Below are 17,965 nucleotides of genomic sequence, written 5' to 3' on the forward strand. Positions count from 1 at the left end.
CAGCACTGTGTGTGTGTGTGTGTGTGTTGCTTGGACTTCCGGCATTTGCAGATTTTCTCTTGTTTGTGATTGGGTATCTGAATCAAATCGCTTTCCACTGATGCTGCCTAACCTGCTGCATGTTTCTAGCATTTTCTGTTTTTTTAATTAACATAATGTCTAGCTAAGTTACAACTTTCTTGAAATTGAAGTAAGCATATTCTGCGACAAGTGAGTGATTGTTATGCCCTCTCTAACTGTAATCTTTTTAGTTTTCATAACATCCGTTTTTTTAAATTTTTAATCTTTCTAGTCCTACCTCTACCCCTCTCCTGACACTCAGTCAGGCTTTGTGTAATTGCTCTCATATCTGGTACTTTCACCACACTGTCTACTCAAAACTGATCACTGTGTGATGCCTCACCAATTTCTTAGGGTCTTTTTCAGACCTGAAGTCTTATTCCCCACCCCTCCATTTGCCATCTCTGACCTCTTTTCATCCCCTCTTTTGGACCTACTCTGGTAGCTGGAACTTAATGCCATCAATGGCATACACTTCAGAATTTTGGCTCCAATCCCTATCACTTCTTCACCTCAGTTTCCTTCTCCAAGATACTTCATAATTAAACATAAGTTATAACATAATGTCAAACCACTTTGTCCAAGAATTCCATGTAGCTGTATCTTCTTTGCAAACATTAGACATAATCGCATGCTTCCTTCCCATTAATCTCCTTTCCCTTTAATGAGTTGTATAACATATTAAAAATCTGACATACTTGCTTCACCAAACACTAGCATTTGACAGTGCCCCAACCACCCATATAAAAAATAACATTATCCTATGTTATATTTAATCTTGTATCCTATCACAGTCACTTATCCTTTAAACTGTTTCCATCTATTTTAACCCTTCATTATTAGAAATAAAATCTAATGTTTTCAATTCTAGGAAAAACATGCCTTTATTCAGATTTCTGCTTCCTTAGACAAGGCAAGATTATGATACTTCCTCTATTGGCTCAACACCTTATTTTGCTTTGGAAAATATTTCTGCTTTAAAAATGCTCTACAAATACAATATCATTTTTGTAATACAGTTCAGATGTGTGTGGAGAAAAGACCTGTCATACTCAATACCCATTTTCAGATGCATTGATGTTAACTGAAGCGACGATCCACTTACTTGCTATCTTTGTCACAGATACACCTTCCCATTGCTAATCGCTTGAGTTTTAAAAGTTGTGTTCATCATCATCTTATGTGCTGTGTTGCAAGACTTAGGCAGTCATGGTGACCATAATTGTCCTTGGCATATTTTTCTACAGAAGTGGTTTGCCACTGCCTTCTTCTGTGCGGCTTCTTTACAAGACTGGTGACCGCAGCCATTATCAATACTCTTCAGGGATTGTCTGCCTGGCATCAGTGGTCGCATAACCAGGATGAATCTCCACTCTGCCGCCTTTAAAGCTGCATTATATGCCTATGAATTAGGGGTTCCCAACCTTTTTTATTCCGTGAAGCCTTACCATTAACTGTGTAATGGTAAGGTTCCCAGGTTGGGGACCCCGCTTTAAATTGATCCTATTAGTTCCATTAATGCACCACACACAAAGGCCCACAAAATGTTTCAAGTTATTATTGACCATTCCACACATTTTAAGCAAAACAATTCTAGTTGTCCCATTTATTCTTTCCATGAGATAGTGACGCCAATGAAAATATTGGCAACATTGCTGTATCTTAACCGAATGTTGATTGCACATCCTTGAATCACTACAGTGAGTGACAGTGAGCAATGGGAGCCCGATCTTGCCTCCACGCTTGAGCTTTTCTCAAGTGAAAAGCAATTCTCTTTTTCTAGCCCAAGGCTGCAGTTGGGGAACAACCAACTCTGACCTGACCGAAAGAGCAGTTAATTCAGCACACATCAGGAACACTGACTTGTCGAGGCTGTTTGATTCCACTCCATAGAAGCACACAGAGTAAGACTGTGAGGTTAACACCGCTGTCTGAGTTAATGCATGTCAATAAAACCACAGCTGCTAAAAAACTGTAAATATAATGGGTCCCAGTCCTGAAATGTTAATTATCTGTTACACTTTCTACAGATGTTGCCTGAACTGCTGCATTTTTCTTGCATCTTCTATTTTTATTATCTAAGTTAACACTATTCACTATTTTATCATTTTTTTCACCTGAGAAGGACCTAGAACTTTCTATACTTGTTACATTGCTTTGTCATTAACCAGTCAAGATATTTTTAATCGTGCTTGTTGTGAGTCATCAAAACCTACCTAAACATTAAATGCTATGGGTACCTGTCTGCTAAAAGCAGCAAAGGGAAATGGGAGCAATAACCAACTTGTAAGCATCAACCCAGGAGAAGAAGAAGGGCATTGAAGAAATGTTAAATCCTCCTTTCTCCCATAGCTGTTCTTTCTATTCAATACAGTCTATAAGTAGTCCAGAGAATTGTTTATTCACTGTTGGTTAAGTGTATGTGGCTAACCTTGCAATTCTGCTAAATTCCAGCATACGTATATACGACAGATGTACAGTGTCTGACAGATTGGAAGAGTGTAAATATCCCCTGAGGAGCACTCTTTCTTCAGAGGTCGAAGCATTTACCACTTAACACTGTTAGTTACAAACTGCGGCTACAACTGCAAGCATCAGCCTGCCAGTTCTACTTTCAAGTGACAGTGATGGATAGTAATGCTTTCTAGGACTAGCAGGGAGACTGCTGCCGATGTGATATTTATATTGCATTTCTGTTGCCATTACATTCCGCCTCAACAACAAAAACAGCATTAACAGAATTGTGGCTTTTAAATATTGATACTGAACTAAGCACTTGCTAAACATTATTCTCAATGGGGCATTTTATATTTTCTAACTAATACTCTTAACATCTGCAGTTGTTCCATTTATTTATGGCTCTATTCAGTGCCTGGCAGCTTAACTTTGTACGCTTTTTTTTTTGACTTTTTTGACTCGGTGCACCATACGGTGCCGAGAGAAGGGTGCACAAGTTTATACTCTGTTGAAGACTTTATTGTGGAAGGCGGGAATCTTTAGAAGTCTGGCCACTCCAGACTGCCGATTTGAGGCTAGAAGCTACCCTGAGGAACAAGCTCTCCATCTGCCCATTTCAGGAAATATGGAGTAATTTTAGAATACTTATCCAGGATAGAATAATAAAAGGGTAAAAAAATTGTACAAGCCAAAAGGGCCTTCAGCACAACTGGTCTATGCTTCATCCAATGCGATTAAGGTGTTAAATATTCGGCTACTTTCTTACTCATTTTCATAAGCAACAAACAGTGATTTTTTTTCCCTTTAGGAACACCAGAGTTTGTGGATTAATTTTCTTAGACACACTTTATAAACCTTTTCCCAAAAGGAAAGAAGGATCTCCCGTAGGGTGGCATGGTAGCATAGTGGTTAGCACTATGCTTTATGGTACAGGTGATGGGGTTCATTTCCCACCGCTGCCTGTAAGGAGTTTGTACTTTCTCTCCGTTTCCTCTGGGAGCTCCGGTGTCCTCCCACAGTCAAAAGATGTACCAGTTGAGAGATTAATTGGTCTTTGTCAATTGTCCTGTAATTAGGCTAGGATTAAATTGGTGGTTGCTGGGCAGGGTGTCTTGAAGGGCTGGAAGGGCCTATTGCTTTTGTATCTCAATAGCTAAATAAATAAATATTTAGTTGCTCAGGTTGTGCCTGGTTAAGAAAGAAACTGATAAAAGTCATGGTGTTATGCAGTGATCCAGCAAGACCCTTTGGAGCAGCAAGTGCATGCCAATCATAAAATATTTACATTTAAAAGGATTTACATCTAAAAGGATCCCTTTGTTATTCTCCTCATATTCCACAATTCCCATTTATCTACATACTACAATTCACAGAAAGGTATTCTACTAACCTGCTCATCTTTGTAACGTGGGAGGAAAGCAGGGAACCTATGAGTAACCCATCTGTCTCAGGGAGAATGCTGCTACGTGAAAGAAGATACAGAGGGATTTGTGCATGATGATACCCCAATGAATGCTGAACTCCTGTATGGATTTTCAACTTACAAGCATCAAGGAACTTCATATCTATCCTAATAGAATTATTCTGCTATTGGCTTGGAAATGAAGGTTCAGCTGTAGCTTGAATAATTATTTCCTACGGAAATATTGAGATAAATTTCATTTTAACTTTCTAAACTACCACAGAGATACTTTAGAGATTGGTAAGAATGCCTCAAGTTCACTCCCTCAACAATGTTTCAAAACCTTTTTTGTCGACTCTCATGAAGGCACTGAATGATTCTTTAGACATGATATTTAAAGTGGAAGTTGATAGGTTCGTGATTAGTAACAACGCCGCATGTTATGGGGAGAAGTTAGAAAGGAATTGGAAGGGGTAATGAATCAGCCATGATGGAATTGCAGAGCAAATCCTACAGGCCAAATGGCCTAAATCTGTTCCTTCGTCTTTTGATCTTACATGGGTCACTGAGGGCATCTGGAGGTTTGTCCAAGTGTCCATTATTCATATCTGATTCTTGATTCACACTGAGAGTGAATATTATGCCACTGAGGGAGAGATTAAGAGTTTAAACAAAAGATTTTCCAGGTGTTTGGTTTCAAGATCTCAAACCTCCTACATAGAGCTTACCACTGACTGGCAACGTCCTGCAATGCTGCTGAGACCAAACTGAATCGGTCTCTGATGTTCTTCTGGGTTCATCAGGTGCGTGGAGAGGGGGGGCTTGCTACTTGGGCAGCACCTTGCGCTCCATATTCTACTGCCCATGCTTGGGCATCTAGACAGCCAGGATGCAGTATCTGACTGATGGAGACATTCTTCCTGGTTTCAAGAACCGTAGGAGAAAGTCGGCAAGATTCAGAGGAGGCATTCCAGAGAGTAGGATATGAGTTGCTAAAGGCACGGTGATTAGATTGTCATTTCCGAGCATCCATGTGGTGAGTTTTATTGGTGAGTGTATAGAAGCAGATTACATTCCCAGTCCTTCTACCTAATAATAGTTGTTTGTAAGATGACATTAAATAAAAAAATAATCAGTTCACAATTGCAGTGCACAGACTGAGCCAAAATCAATTGTAGTCTTCAGTTGTATTGCAGCTTTATCATCTAGGCTCAATTTGAATAATGATGTAATCCAGGACTTTGACATTTCTATTTATATCATATACTTTTGAGTTGATACTTATAATTACACTGGCCAGGTACGTCACTCACAATGCAATTGTGCCCGTCTGTAAGGGCCAATGCAGGGTTCATCTGCAGTGAAATTGTCGTATTGATCGTGTTGTACTGTAGCTCTGAATGGAATGAATTTTGAAGCCAAGTACAGCATCTAGTTGCTGGTGTAAAGCACATGTGGTGGTATTGAGCTCCTAAGCAGATCCTATTATAAACCCAACCGTGGGAATTTCTAATTGGGAAAACGAGACAAGAAGTGCATATCAAATCAAATGGTTCCATTTATTATCAGAGAATGTATACAGTATACAACTTGAAATATTTAGTCTTCACAGACATCCATAAAAAACAACTGCAAAAGAATGAACGACAGAAAAACGTTAGAGCACCAAAGCCCCCTTCGCCTTCCCGCATAAGCAGCAGCAAAAGCATCAGCCTCCTCCCTCACCCCTATCCATTTCAGTAAAAAAGCATCGGAGTCCACCACCCAACAAACAATAGCAAAGCACCCAAAGGGAGGCCATGATCTGCGGTCAATAAAAACTTGTTTACCCAACAGTCCAATATGCCACAGGTGCGCGCGTGCTCTCACAGTAACAGGAGACAGAGAGATGTAACCTATCTCACAGGGAGACTAGAAGCCAGTTATGATGTTACATCAGATTTTTAAAACTATGTTTAGTCATTCCTATGGTGGCTCAATGAATAAAGTCAACAGCTCTACAGTAACTCACAGCAAAATCTTCAATTTAATGACAATCTCATCTTCAGCCAGCTAGTGCAGATCATGAAATAAGTCATGTTTTCCTGCGCATTGACAGAAAAGTGAAGAGTTTTGTCATTGGGTGAGGATACAGTCAGTCCATGCTGTGATTCTTCTTCTGACTGGCAGCAGTACATGTCTTGATTTAGGCGGAAGAATATGAACCTGTGTAGGAGAATAACCATGTCCTGGGTTAAATCTACATCCTCAGGCAAAATGTGGTGAAGTTACAGCACATGCTGAAAAATTGAATGGATTAGTACTCCTGGGCTTCATTCAAGAAAGCCTATTTAACCATGGGACTGTAAAACTGATGTTGAAGATGTCTTTAGCAGAGTATAGTTTGTAAACCACGTGAAAACAAAATTAAAATAAAAGAACTGAAAATGATTAAATGAATTGGTCTGTAGTAGTTCCTCCTGATGTTGGGTTTTCTCAGCACAACTGAACGGTGGGTCATGCTGGCCATTAATAAAGTATATTTTTAAAACAGTTGTCGAAAGTTTGTGCTTCCAACCTTGAGACAAGATGAGTCTCCTAATTCTTTGCATAACCTACAACCTTTGCCTCCAGTCGAATTCCACGTTCCATCTTTAAAATCCCACTTATCCCAACCCCAGTATCCTTGCAATGCCTTCAAGCAGCGTAAATGACAGGGGACTCTCTCCAGGACCCCAAACCTGCCACCAGTCCCTATTCCAAGCACTGCCCCCAATCTGTGTACGCAGACTAGCTGCTGCCCCCTCTGTGATCCCAAGCTGGCCACTGCCTTCCGCCTCAAAGCCACCAGTGGGAAGTGCCTGCCAGTGCCTTGGGAACTGGGGCACAAATCACGCCTTTTGTTTTTGAGTTGTATCACTCAGTTCTCTGTACATGTGCCCCCTGAAAGGCACCATTAAACATTTGATTTTTACTTTGATTCCATATTCCTCATTTGTGGATGAAGAAACAGCATTTGATTTCAGATTGCAACAACTCCCCCCATCCACAGCCACAGCCTAGTATGGAAAGACCTTTGACCAGGAATGAAAAAGCCCACAAAGATTGATGGATACCACAAGTCCAACACAGGAGAAACCCTCCCCACCACTAGGCACTTTTGCAAGGAGCACTGACCCAGGAAAGCAGCATCCATCGTCAAGGATCCCAGCATCCAGGCCACATTCTGTTCTCACTGCTGCCATTGGGAAGGAGGTACAGGAGCCGTGGGTTCCACACCTCCACGTTCAGCAACAGTTAATAGCGTTCAACAACCAGTCTCCTGAATTGGAGGGGATAACTTCACTCAGTCCAACACTGAACTGCTTCCACAACTCATAGACTCGGTTTCAGGGACTCTACAACTCATGTTCTTAGTATTATTTATTGTTTGTTTTGTTCCTCTTATTAATATTATAGCGTAACAATTTGTTACTCTATAGTGTATGTGTACGTTGATAATAACTTTACTTTGAAATTTATGTTCTGCCATGTCTTGCACAGGGATTGCCGTGTGTAACATCCCGGCTGCAGCTGTGGAGGAGACAGCCGATTCCACTCTCTGTCACATTCTTAACTTATACCGACGGAACACGTGGCTGTATCAGGCACTGCGTGAGGGGACCCGAGTACAGAGTGTCGAGCAGATCAGAGAGGTGGCATCAGGAGCTGCTAGAATCCGGGGCGAAACACTTGGACTCATCGGTTTTGGTAAGCAACAGGGAAGAACAGACAAGTTAAAGTTGATTCCTATATATGGTAGTTGTGTGTTACTGTGCAAGTGTCATGGGTAGATTTTAATGCCATTTAATCACTTCCAGGGCCTTAACCTTGATGAGCTAATTAACTCCTGGGCTTAAGGAATTTTCCAAAGTCTTCTCTAACTTGTCTCTGGACTCAGTTATTTCCATGCACTTTTCCCAGGTGGCACCTATTCCCACTAAGTTTGGCCTAACAGAGGAGATGTACTAGGTTTGAATTGTAGTCGGATCTCACAGTGGTATCATTAGGACAGCTTCCATGGGATACCAGTAGGTAATTCTCCCGTTCCTATCTGACAAGTAGTGGTGGTTAGCACCATTCTTTTCCCTTGCAGCATCAGATGCTACTGACGTAAATAACAGTGTCGCCTTGGTTAAAATCATCTCTAGGCAGTATCGGGAAGATTTAAGATTACTACAGCTGATTGGAAGCTTATCACAGTGACAGTTCATTAATTTTGAAATGCCACAGTAGAGGTTGAGTACAAATTACTTCTCAGAAATGTTTTTTTGCAGAAGAAAATTTTGAAGGAAGTGAATGAGTTGATAGAGCAAAATCATTGACAATAAATGGGGATTGTCTGATGGACTGAAGTTTAACTAGAATTTTCCTACAATTGAAACTTGTTGCAAAAATAAGGGAGTAGAGAGAAAAGGAGAGAGGAGTGATTCAAATAATTAAGTTTCAGTTAGTCTGCCTCAGAGCCCAACATCAACTAGATCCAATCTACAGTGTATCAGACAGAAACAATAGTCAAGGCATGAGGATTCTCAACCTTGGTCAATTAATGTGGAAAAAGATGGAAAACTAAGGTTTAATAACCATGATTTCCCAATTGAAGTATTAATAATTTCACCCCATTCTATCAATGTGCATGTATTCTATAATTTGCATGAAATATGCTCTAGGTAGTGCAGACTTCGCGTTATAAGGATCGATGTTTGTCTTGATGTTAAGATTGGTCCAAGTTGGCTAAACCTCAAACAAGCAAGTAATCTAAATACACATTGTTCAAAACACCTTGTTGACTATATTTTAAAATGTTTATTGATGAGCTCTGGACATTTAGTGTATTTGAAGCATTATGGGTTGGCAGCGTGTTGATGTTTGAGCTTGTAGTTAGGTATTCAATTTTAACAAAAGAATATGTAATGTGTTGGTCATTCTGATGGTCACAGTCTAGCTGAATTTGTTTTGTTTGCCTCCCTCTAGAAGGTGTTCCAGGAAGCTCATTTGCTCTCCTAAGGAGTATGAAATGATTTACTGTAACTACTTTTAATAACAAACTTTATTTCTGTAAATGTTCATGAATAAAAAGGAAGTGACACTCTAGTCAAGTATTGGCCAGATATGAATTTCTTCATCTGAAAACAGGAAATGAGGCAAATGAACTCTGATTCAGTAACCGAGACGATTTAAATTTAACATACTGGTTAATGCTCTTCCAACTTCTCTACAGTTCGAGGAATGCATGGAGACGCTTTCATACAAAAGTAACTTTTTTTTATCCAAAAAGCATTTAACTTGTTCTGCTTTACAGTGGATTCAAGAGAATTCTTCTTATTTTTAAATGAACTGTTTTTCCTCTTAACTGTTTTAGTGCCTTTTTTATTTCTTGACCTGTTTTGATTGCAGAAGCTGGAAGAGAGAATGCACATATGAAACCACTGGGCCCCCATGCCAATTAGTGGTGTGGGGGAGTCGGCAAGTCAGAGGACAAAAACTCCAGGCACTCCGAGTTTTCTCAGAGCTGTGAACTAACAACGTGTACAACACATGATATATTGTTCTTGTCGCAGAGCCCTGCTATTGACTGGGAATCTCTGTTCAACCGTTCTGTTATTTTACTAAAGTGACTGCGTTCCTGTGTTCTACTGCATTAACAGTGAAAATGTTTAAATGCAAGTTGAATGCACTTGGCCAATCATTAACACTGAAGGAAAGGTCAAGGGAAACGAGTATGGCATATCTATTTTGCAATTGCCTTCTTGCCTGGAAATGTTCCTTCTTTCAACCATAAAAGTTGGCAGAATTTCCGGGGGCTAACTAAACAAGTTCAGCTCTGCTGAGTTACTTACCACTGCATTCAAGTGCTGAACAAAATTAATGTTACAAGAAGTTGTAAATAAGTCTACACTAAATATCTTGCACATCAATATATTCCGGTCGCGTATGATTGGAGAACAGAAAATGAGTGACAATAATCGGTTGCACATGATGGCAACCGGAGCTTAGTGAGTTTATTCAATGAATATAGAATTTTACATGGACTTCAGAAACTGTGAGAGCTATGTCCAATTTGAACTGATCATAGACTGGTCAGCGTTAGAAATGTCTCCATTGGCCTGAGAGTTCAGTTAGCTTTCCTAATGCTGTTCAACTTTCTAAGTATATGTGGCCGGGGTCGCAAGGCAAGTTGGCCTGCCATTAGTGGTTAGGCTAGCTGATAAACCTGCACGAACCATGTCCAATGCAGAGTCACCAAGGCTGCAGGAAATGACCAGGCTGGTTCACTTAGTCTTAGTAAAGCTGCATTTTATCAACGGTGGTACTTTCATGCTGGTTTTTAAATAAACTACTTAACACTGGCATTAAGTGGAGTGTCCAGCTATATTTTTCAGAATATAAGTAAGCTGATTTCCCACTGATGAAGATGTTCACTTGATTATTTGTCATCATATGCAAGCCTGCAAATCCACTGGCCTTCAGTTTCCAGGGATGTACAAATGAATTACAGTTTGTCTCTCAACAACTTACGCCCCTGTGATACTGGATGGGATGATATTTGCCCAGACGTTGGAGAGAGCACATTTTGGTGCACTGAACACATATTGTATATGGCATAAATGAGCTGAATGGAAACATTGATGGGTGGGTTAGTAGATCTGCTGATGATAAGAAAATTGATGCATTGTGGATAGTGTGCAGCAGGAGTTCCCCACCTTTTTTATGCTGTGGAACCCTACCATTAACCAAACCCCTGGTGCAGAGGGTTTGCCAGGGGATAGATAGTGGAATATAGCTCAGTTATAGATATGGGTAGAGAAATGGCAGTGGAGTTTAAACCTTGTGTAGTATTGCCTCTTGGGAGATCAAACATATGTGACAAAAACACAATTACTGGCATGCTCCTTAGCAGTGTGACCTTTAACAGTGAAGGTGCTGGGGTCGAAATCCACAGCTTTCTGAAAGTGGCTGCACTTGTCAATAGGGTGGTAAAGAAGACATACAGCGTGCTTGATTTTGTCAGTCAAGGCATTGTTCAAGAGTCAGGAAGTTATGTTGCAACTTTATAAAGCTCTGATTAGGAGGCACCTGGACTATTGCAAGGAGATGCTCTGGGAGAGGTTTACCAGAATACTGCCCACATTAGAGGACATGAGCCAGGAAGAAAAGTTAGGCAAACTAGGGCTGTTTTCTCCGAGAGCAGCAGAGGTTGAGGGGAGAGGTTTATAGAATTCCGAAAGGCATAGGTAGATACCTTTCTCCCAGGGTTGAAATGTCTCATACCAGAAGGCATACATTTAGGGTATGGGGGGGCGGGGTGCAGTTCATTGAAGGTGTGCAGGGCAAGTTTTATTACACAGCAAGTGGTGAGTGCCCAGGAGCACTGCTGGAGGTGAAGGCAGATTGAGGCATTTCAGAGGTTCTTAGATGGGTATGTGAATTTGTAGAGAATGAAGCAAAATGAACCTTGCACAAGCAGAAGGGATTCTGTGTCACTGGCATAATTAGTTCAGTACAACATTGTGGGCCAAAGGGCTGGTTCTTGTGTTGTACTGTGTTCTATGTTTAGTAACATGCCATTAGATCCCTTCAAAACTCTGTGAAGTTGGTTTACATTTTAAAATGTATACTAAAGCAAGACGTGTACTTTTCCTGCACTACCCGAATGAAAACCTACAGCGCCATCTTTGCCATACTGTTACCCGAAGTGGGCGGGGGGGCTACATTTTAAAGGCCACTTCCCGTGACATCCACAACACAACTATATGACAGGTTACTGTGGAGGTGACAGAAATTACAAGGTGAGGAGAGGGTGGCAGACTGGAGACACTTCGGAATTCCTGTGAGTTAGCATTGCCTCCCTCACCATGCCATCCCAAGGCTAGAATGAGTCCCATCTGCTAGTGGCCCTACGTCACTCTGAGGGAAGGGAGATTCGGTGAGACAGTCACCATAGTATCTGATTCAACTATGCATTTAATAAATAAGGCTGCAGTCGATAATGGGACAACCAGTGATTAGGTTTCACACATCCAAAGCAATGAAAATACAGGCTCACAGATTATCAATGTCAAATAGAGACCTATTACTTAATACCTTATTGGAAATATTTGCACAGTGTTCTTTCTAGTGGCTGTGGTAAGGAGTAAACAAATGGTGGGCAACTTGTTATGTCATAAGGTGCACGATGGATATTGAGGGAAAATGCCATTCGCATTAAGTGACAACAATGCACAGGCCAGTTTCCCAATGGGCGTGAAATTGGATCCAATTTCTAAGCCGTTTGTTTAATGACCTAGTGATTATGCTGCAGCTGTTCTTCTTTATCAGAAACTCTTCATTATGTATTTGTCAAGGCCCCTTAGCCCTGGCCATGACAGTTGTCCTAGTCATGCCCAATTAAAAATCCATTTCACCAGGAATTGCCATGACAACAAGTTGCAAATGAGACCATTATTAAACAACTTATTACACCAAATTGGGGAAAAAAACATCCTTTTAAGGCAACGTAATTTGATCTGTAGTTGGGAACAACTTACAGTTTTAGACCAGAAGTACATTGTTTGCCACTATCTTTCATAGGTCATCAGTGGTCACAGCTCTATAATAATACCAAAGTTTGGCTATGAAATCCTGACGTTAAAAGGAAAATACCTCTTGGGATTCACGATGACGTAAATAAAGGCCCCAAGATCAACTGCTCGAAGGAAGAAAATGGAGTCATCTGAATTCCAGACACTTCAAAAATTCTTAAAGCGTTATAGATTCAGGGAAGGTTTTTAACACCAAATTTGCATAACCATAAACAGAGAGATGAGCACAAATTGTATACTGAGATCAAGGAGGTAATTTTTAAATTAAACTTGTTCCTTTCAGAATACAAAGACAGAGCCGAGTGGTGGAAGAACACAGTCAGTAATACGTTTTCATTCATTATTTCATGCACCAAGCATAACGGGCATGGTTCTTTTAATTTTCAGGTATAAGGAATCGTTTGTTTTAACTTCACTTTTCATTTCCCTCTGCAGTCCCATTTTCCTGTTATCCTGTGTTAACACTGGCAAATGCCAGCCACTAGCACCTTCAGAGACTCTGCAGATGCTGTTCTTCTGTTAATTGACGGAGAGCCAGTTTGCCATATTCCTGCTCTTAACCCAGGCAAGGCTGCTGAGAACATAGCAAAGCGTTCTCTCTGCAGGAATCCTGTGAGTCTTACATAGAGACTAGCAATCATGCTTGCCTCTCCTGGCAAAATAGAGCCTTTTTCTGCATTTAATTGTGTGAGTCGCAAAGTTGATATTTTACTATGAAAAAAGAGCAGCATCCTTTCTATCCCCCTTTTGTTAAGTCTCTTTTGAAATGTCTTTGTGCAAAGTTCATGCTGTAACAGTTTTGCCCACAACTACTGGGGCGAAGTTCTTTTGGATAATTCATTTTGTTAAAAATGATTACATAAGTGTACTGAAATGGTGGCTTTGATAACCTCAGCTATAGGTACTTGCTCCAAGCCCCACTTATTGAAAAACCTTGGTGTTTTGTAGGTCGCGTTGGCCAGGCTGTTGCTGTTCGAGCTAGAATCTTTGGGTTTAATATCATATTTTACGATCCGTATTTGCCGGACGGAATTGAGAGAGCACTGGGAGTTCAGCGCGTTTATACTCTGCAGGACCTGCTGTACCAGAGTGACTGTGTCTCATTGCACTGCAACCTGAACGAACATAACCACCATCTTATTAATGACTTCACCATCAAACAGGTAATCCTCATGGCAGGCTGGAGTGTTCTTAGAGTGTTTAAGATATCGGTTCCAGTTGTAGCTTTTAACAATAATACAGTAAAATGTCAAGTAAATAAGAGAAAGCAAACATCCTGTGTACGCACAGAGCCAAAATGGCTGGTATTCCTTGCTTTGTCGTAGAACATTTCCTCTAAGAAATGGGAATTATCTTTTAGGGGGAGAAGGCAGGAGAATGGTGTTGGGGGAAAAAGAATCAGCCATTATTGAATGGTGAAGCAGACTTAGTGGGCCAAATGGCCTAATTGTGCTCCTGTCTCTCATGGTCGAAGTGGTTGGAGAGTGAGAGCAATGCATGCTCTGTCTAGAGGAATTTGTGGCCATGGTATTACAATTACAGTGCTGTGCTGTATCTGATAGACAGCTAGTGCGCGGTTAGCCCACTGGCCTGCTCCATGTGGCGTACAGCTCCTGTGTAATGTAAAAGGCCACAGTGGTAACTGTCTACAAGGCATATTCATAACCTTGGCTAGATCCTGCTGATACAGCAAGGTGGCAGCTTTCAGGATTGAAGGTAAAATCAGCAGGTCAGTTCTCTTGAATGTCTCAGATGTTGCTCCTGGTGGTTCCCAGTGATTGGTATTCCGGGAAGGAGCTGTCTAATCAGATTCAGCGTCAGTCAGTTCATGAAGACTCTGAAAAGAAACCTTCCAAAATACGGATGAAGGTCAGCATTATGTGATTATACTTATCTATTGTTTTGTGTCCTTTAGGGTTATCATCTTTGCTGCTTTTTGATATTTAGTTTGTTTATTTTTTCGGCTTAAATAATTACAATGCAGACTTCAGGACAAGTAGTTGAAAAACAATACTCTGTGAGGGATACAATGTTTTGTATTTCTGTCCAGGGAGGTTCAGGTTTACCAACTCTGGTCTGATAACCAATGTGAGAAGTAAGAAGGTACATAATAATTTCTACACTAGTACGTTTCACTTGGCAGTGAAACCACAGGCAATATGACTTACTGTCCTCTGGAGAAAATGGTTAACTTCAGGCAAAAAATAGAACAAATCAAAGTCTGTTTTATACATAAGTTGCCTGAAAACCAACAAATGCAAGCAATTAGACAAGGTTTAACCTTTGGGTATGATAGAGTGTGACACAAATGGATTTCTTTCTGAAATAATGCAAGGAGGATCATCCTGTTGGTGACTAATGTGACCCCAGTGATGTGGTTCCATCAGAACTTCAGAAATGAAGTTGCCACAAAAGTGGACATGCAACAACTGAAATTTTTGTAAAATTACTCTTAAATAGAGCACTACTGACACCATCTAAAAATCTGTTCATTATTTTACCAAGTGTTCTTATTTTATTTGGGGCTCACTGCCAGAGACACAATTATTTCATTTTCCTTACGCTTAAACAACATTACACACGATAAAGCCACACTGCATTGGATTTATGCACAAACCAGACATACTGTGCATCATGGGAGCAGACACCATGGTAATTGTTTTCTCATTATAGACTCTGGTAATCATCTCCTGGAGTAAACTCTTGCTATGCTTTTGGTCCTCAGATGCGACAGGGCGCGTTCTTGGTTAACACAGCACGAGGCGGATTGGTCGATGAGAAGGCATTAGCTCAGGGCCTGAAAGAGGGAAGGATACGAGGAGCTGCTCTTGATGTCCATGAGAGTGAACCTTTCAGGTGAGACATCGACGCTAGATGTAAAACTAATCAGGTCGTGCCGGGGACAGAGCGGCTCCACTCCCCTGACTTGGGTTCAACCCAGACCTGCGGTGTTGAGCACGAGTGGAATTTGCAGAGCGGGGTTTTGTGTGGCTCTCCTTTAGGTGTTATTTACACCGTAGCCTACGGACGTGCAGCTTGGTTGGGGAGTGGTAGAGTCCTTGGGAAATGCAGCATGAAAACAGGCCATGCAGCCCATCGAGTTCCTGCTGACCATCAAACACCCTTTCTACAGGGAAGGCGAAGAGCTGATGGAAAGTGTGGGGAAAACTTACCAGAGTAGGGTTAGTGTCAAAGTGGTTCTTACCGCATACTAAAATACGATATGTGATATAGCCATTCTGTACCACTCCAGTGTCCTAGTAGAATACTTTATGCATTGATGTCGAACACCCAATCCCCACACACTGCTCCTTCTGATGACTGTAAGGACATTATTTTGTGGATGACATTGTAGCACCCAATGGGATCAGATGCCTCCTCACAACCAGTGGTAAACTCTAGCCCTGTCAAATGAAGACCACTATTGCTTTTCATTCTTCAGCCCCTAGCTCAGGAATTACCAACCTGGGGTTCACGGACCCCATGGTTAATGGTATAAAAAGATCCCTTTTGAATCCCCTGCCCTAACCCCTTGTCGGACTTGTTATTCTCAATGCCCTGATTAGCCCAAACCTCTGCCTCCTTTCTTCACCCACCAAAATGGCTCTGCCCCTTAACTTCCACTCCCAATTCAGCAGCTGTTCTCTCCGATCTGTGTAAAGAGCCCTGAACACTTAATGGCCGCATTCACTTTTCTTCACCTGCTCACTGAACCAACATCTCTCCGATCTTTGCAGAGTGCTTTGAACACTTCCCCAATGCCCAGATTGACTTTCCTTCACCTGATTACTGACCCATCACCAGGAGCAACACACCTCTCACCTTTACTTGTTCATTTCATTTATAATCCCTGTTCCCAAAGTCCTGGTATAAACGCAGCACTGTCCAGACCGTTGTCAGATCACACCAGAATTCCTGGGCAATGCTGTTTGATTGCGATAGGATCTTGAAAGTACCTTTCTGTAATGGAGGCGTCATCACTTTTAGAATACATTGGATAATAATATCCATCAGTTGGGATGTGCAGATTCATTTCCTTCTGTAATATTGTCCTTTAGGTTCCAGTGTGAAAGGATTAAAGTTCAAAGTAAATTTATTATCAGAGTACACATATGTCACCATATACAACCCTGAGATAAGTTTTCTTACAGGCATACTCAGTGAATGCATAATAGAATAATAATCATCAATGAAAGACTGCACCAACTTAGGCATTCAAACAGTGTGCAAAAGAAACAAATTGTACAAGAAAAATACAAAAAGAGGAAAATAATAACAACTATTTATTAATTAATTGTTGAGATACAGTGCAGAGTAGGCCCTTCTGGCCCTTCGAGTCCTCCAGTTTAATCCTAGCCAAATCACAGGACAATTTATAATGACCAATTAAACTACCAAGTGGTACGTCTTTGGACTGTGGGATGAAACCCTCGCTGTCATGGAGAGAACATACAAACTCCTTACAGGCAGCGGCAGGAAATGAAAGTGGGTCACTAGTATTTTAAAGTGCTATGCTGACCACTACATTACCATACTGCTCAATAAGCAATAAATATCAAGAATGCGAGATGAAGAGTCTTTGAAAGTGAGTCCATAGTCCATGGGAACATTTCAGCAATGGGGCAAGTGAAGTTCAGTGACGATTTTAAATATGGACAATGGTTAATGTGCTTTGTCCACTCCACCCCACCCCCCCCCGGCAATAATGGAGCTTTTTTTTTGCCATCTTCTTCGATATATGTCAACCATGATAAGGATGAGATTAAAAATAGTGCAGCTTTTTTTTTTGGGAGCAGAACAGCTGTTACAAATTGAGTGTAATTAGCTATTTCTCAATTGAAGAATGCCAAAAGTGCCTTTCTTTATCAGTGTTGTATACACAAAAGTTGAAGTGTTTTACTTTGCATTTTGTGGATAATAACTAAATACAACTGAAAAATATTAACATTAAGAATCACCCTTGTTTAATTATTCAAGCAAGTAAACATCTTGAGTAGAAACATTCCTTACTCCAGTAGCTGAATTCGAAAAAGAACTCCAAACTAAACTTTCCAACTCAATCAAAATTATATAATAAGCAAGGTGAAATTCAGAAATTTTATTAGCTGTAAGTACCTGCTACTTAACCCTGTCTCCATTCTCTGGTTTTACATCATTTAAAATATAATGGGGGTGGCATGGTAGCGTAGTGGTAGGCACACCAGTGACACTGTAGTGGTAGGCACACCGCTGACACTGTAGTGGTAGGCACACTGGTGACACTGGTTCAATTCCCATCACTCCTTGTAAGGAGTTCCTACCTTCTCCTCCGTGGCTGCGTGGGGTTCCTCCAGGGGCTCCAGTTTGCAAAGATGTACAGTTCAGTAGGTTAATTAGTCATTGGAACTTGTCTCGTGATGAAGCAATAGATAATTCTGAGGATTGCAAGGTGGCACAGCTCAAAGGG

At 41.0% G+C, this 17,965-nt stretch overlaps 1 protein-coding gene across 10 annotated transcripts in view; it reads left to right on the forward strand.

The window, feature by feature from the left end:
* Positions 1 to 17,965, forward strand: part of ctbp2a (C-terminal binding protein 2a) — a 304,686-nt gene that overhangs the window by 270,982 nt on the left and 15,739 nt on the right. For all 10 annotated transcript variants that reach the window (XR_009507482.1, XM_059947716.1, XM_059947720.1 and 7 more), the window contains 3 exons: positions 7,442 to 7,648; positions 13,468 to 13,682; positions 15,245 to 15,375. Coding sequence is in view for 9 of the 10 variants with exons in the window: in XM_059947716.1 (XP_059803699.1) it covers positions 7,442 to 7,648; positions 13,468 to 13,682; positions 15,245 to 15,375 (553 nt within the window). In the remaining variant the exon portion in view is untranslated. The remainder of the gene's footprint in view (positions 1 to 7,441; positions 7,649 to 13,467; positions 13,683 to 15,244; positions 15,376 to 17,965) is intronic.

This window comes from Hypanus sabinus, chromosome 22, assembly GCF_030144855.1.
Source record: "Hypanus sabinus isolate sHypSab1 chromosome 22, sHypSab1.hap1, whole genome shotgun sequence".
Lineage (NCBI taxonomy): Eukaryota > Metazoa > Chordata > Chondrichthyes > Myliobatiformes > Dasyatidae > Hypanus > Hypanus sabinus.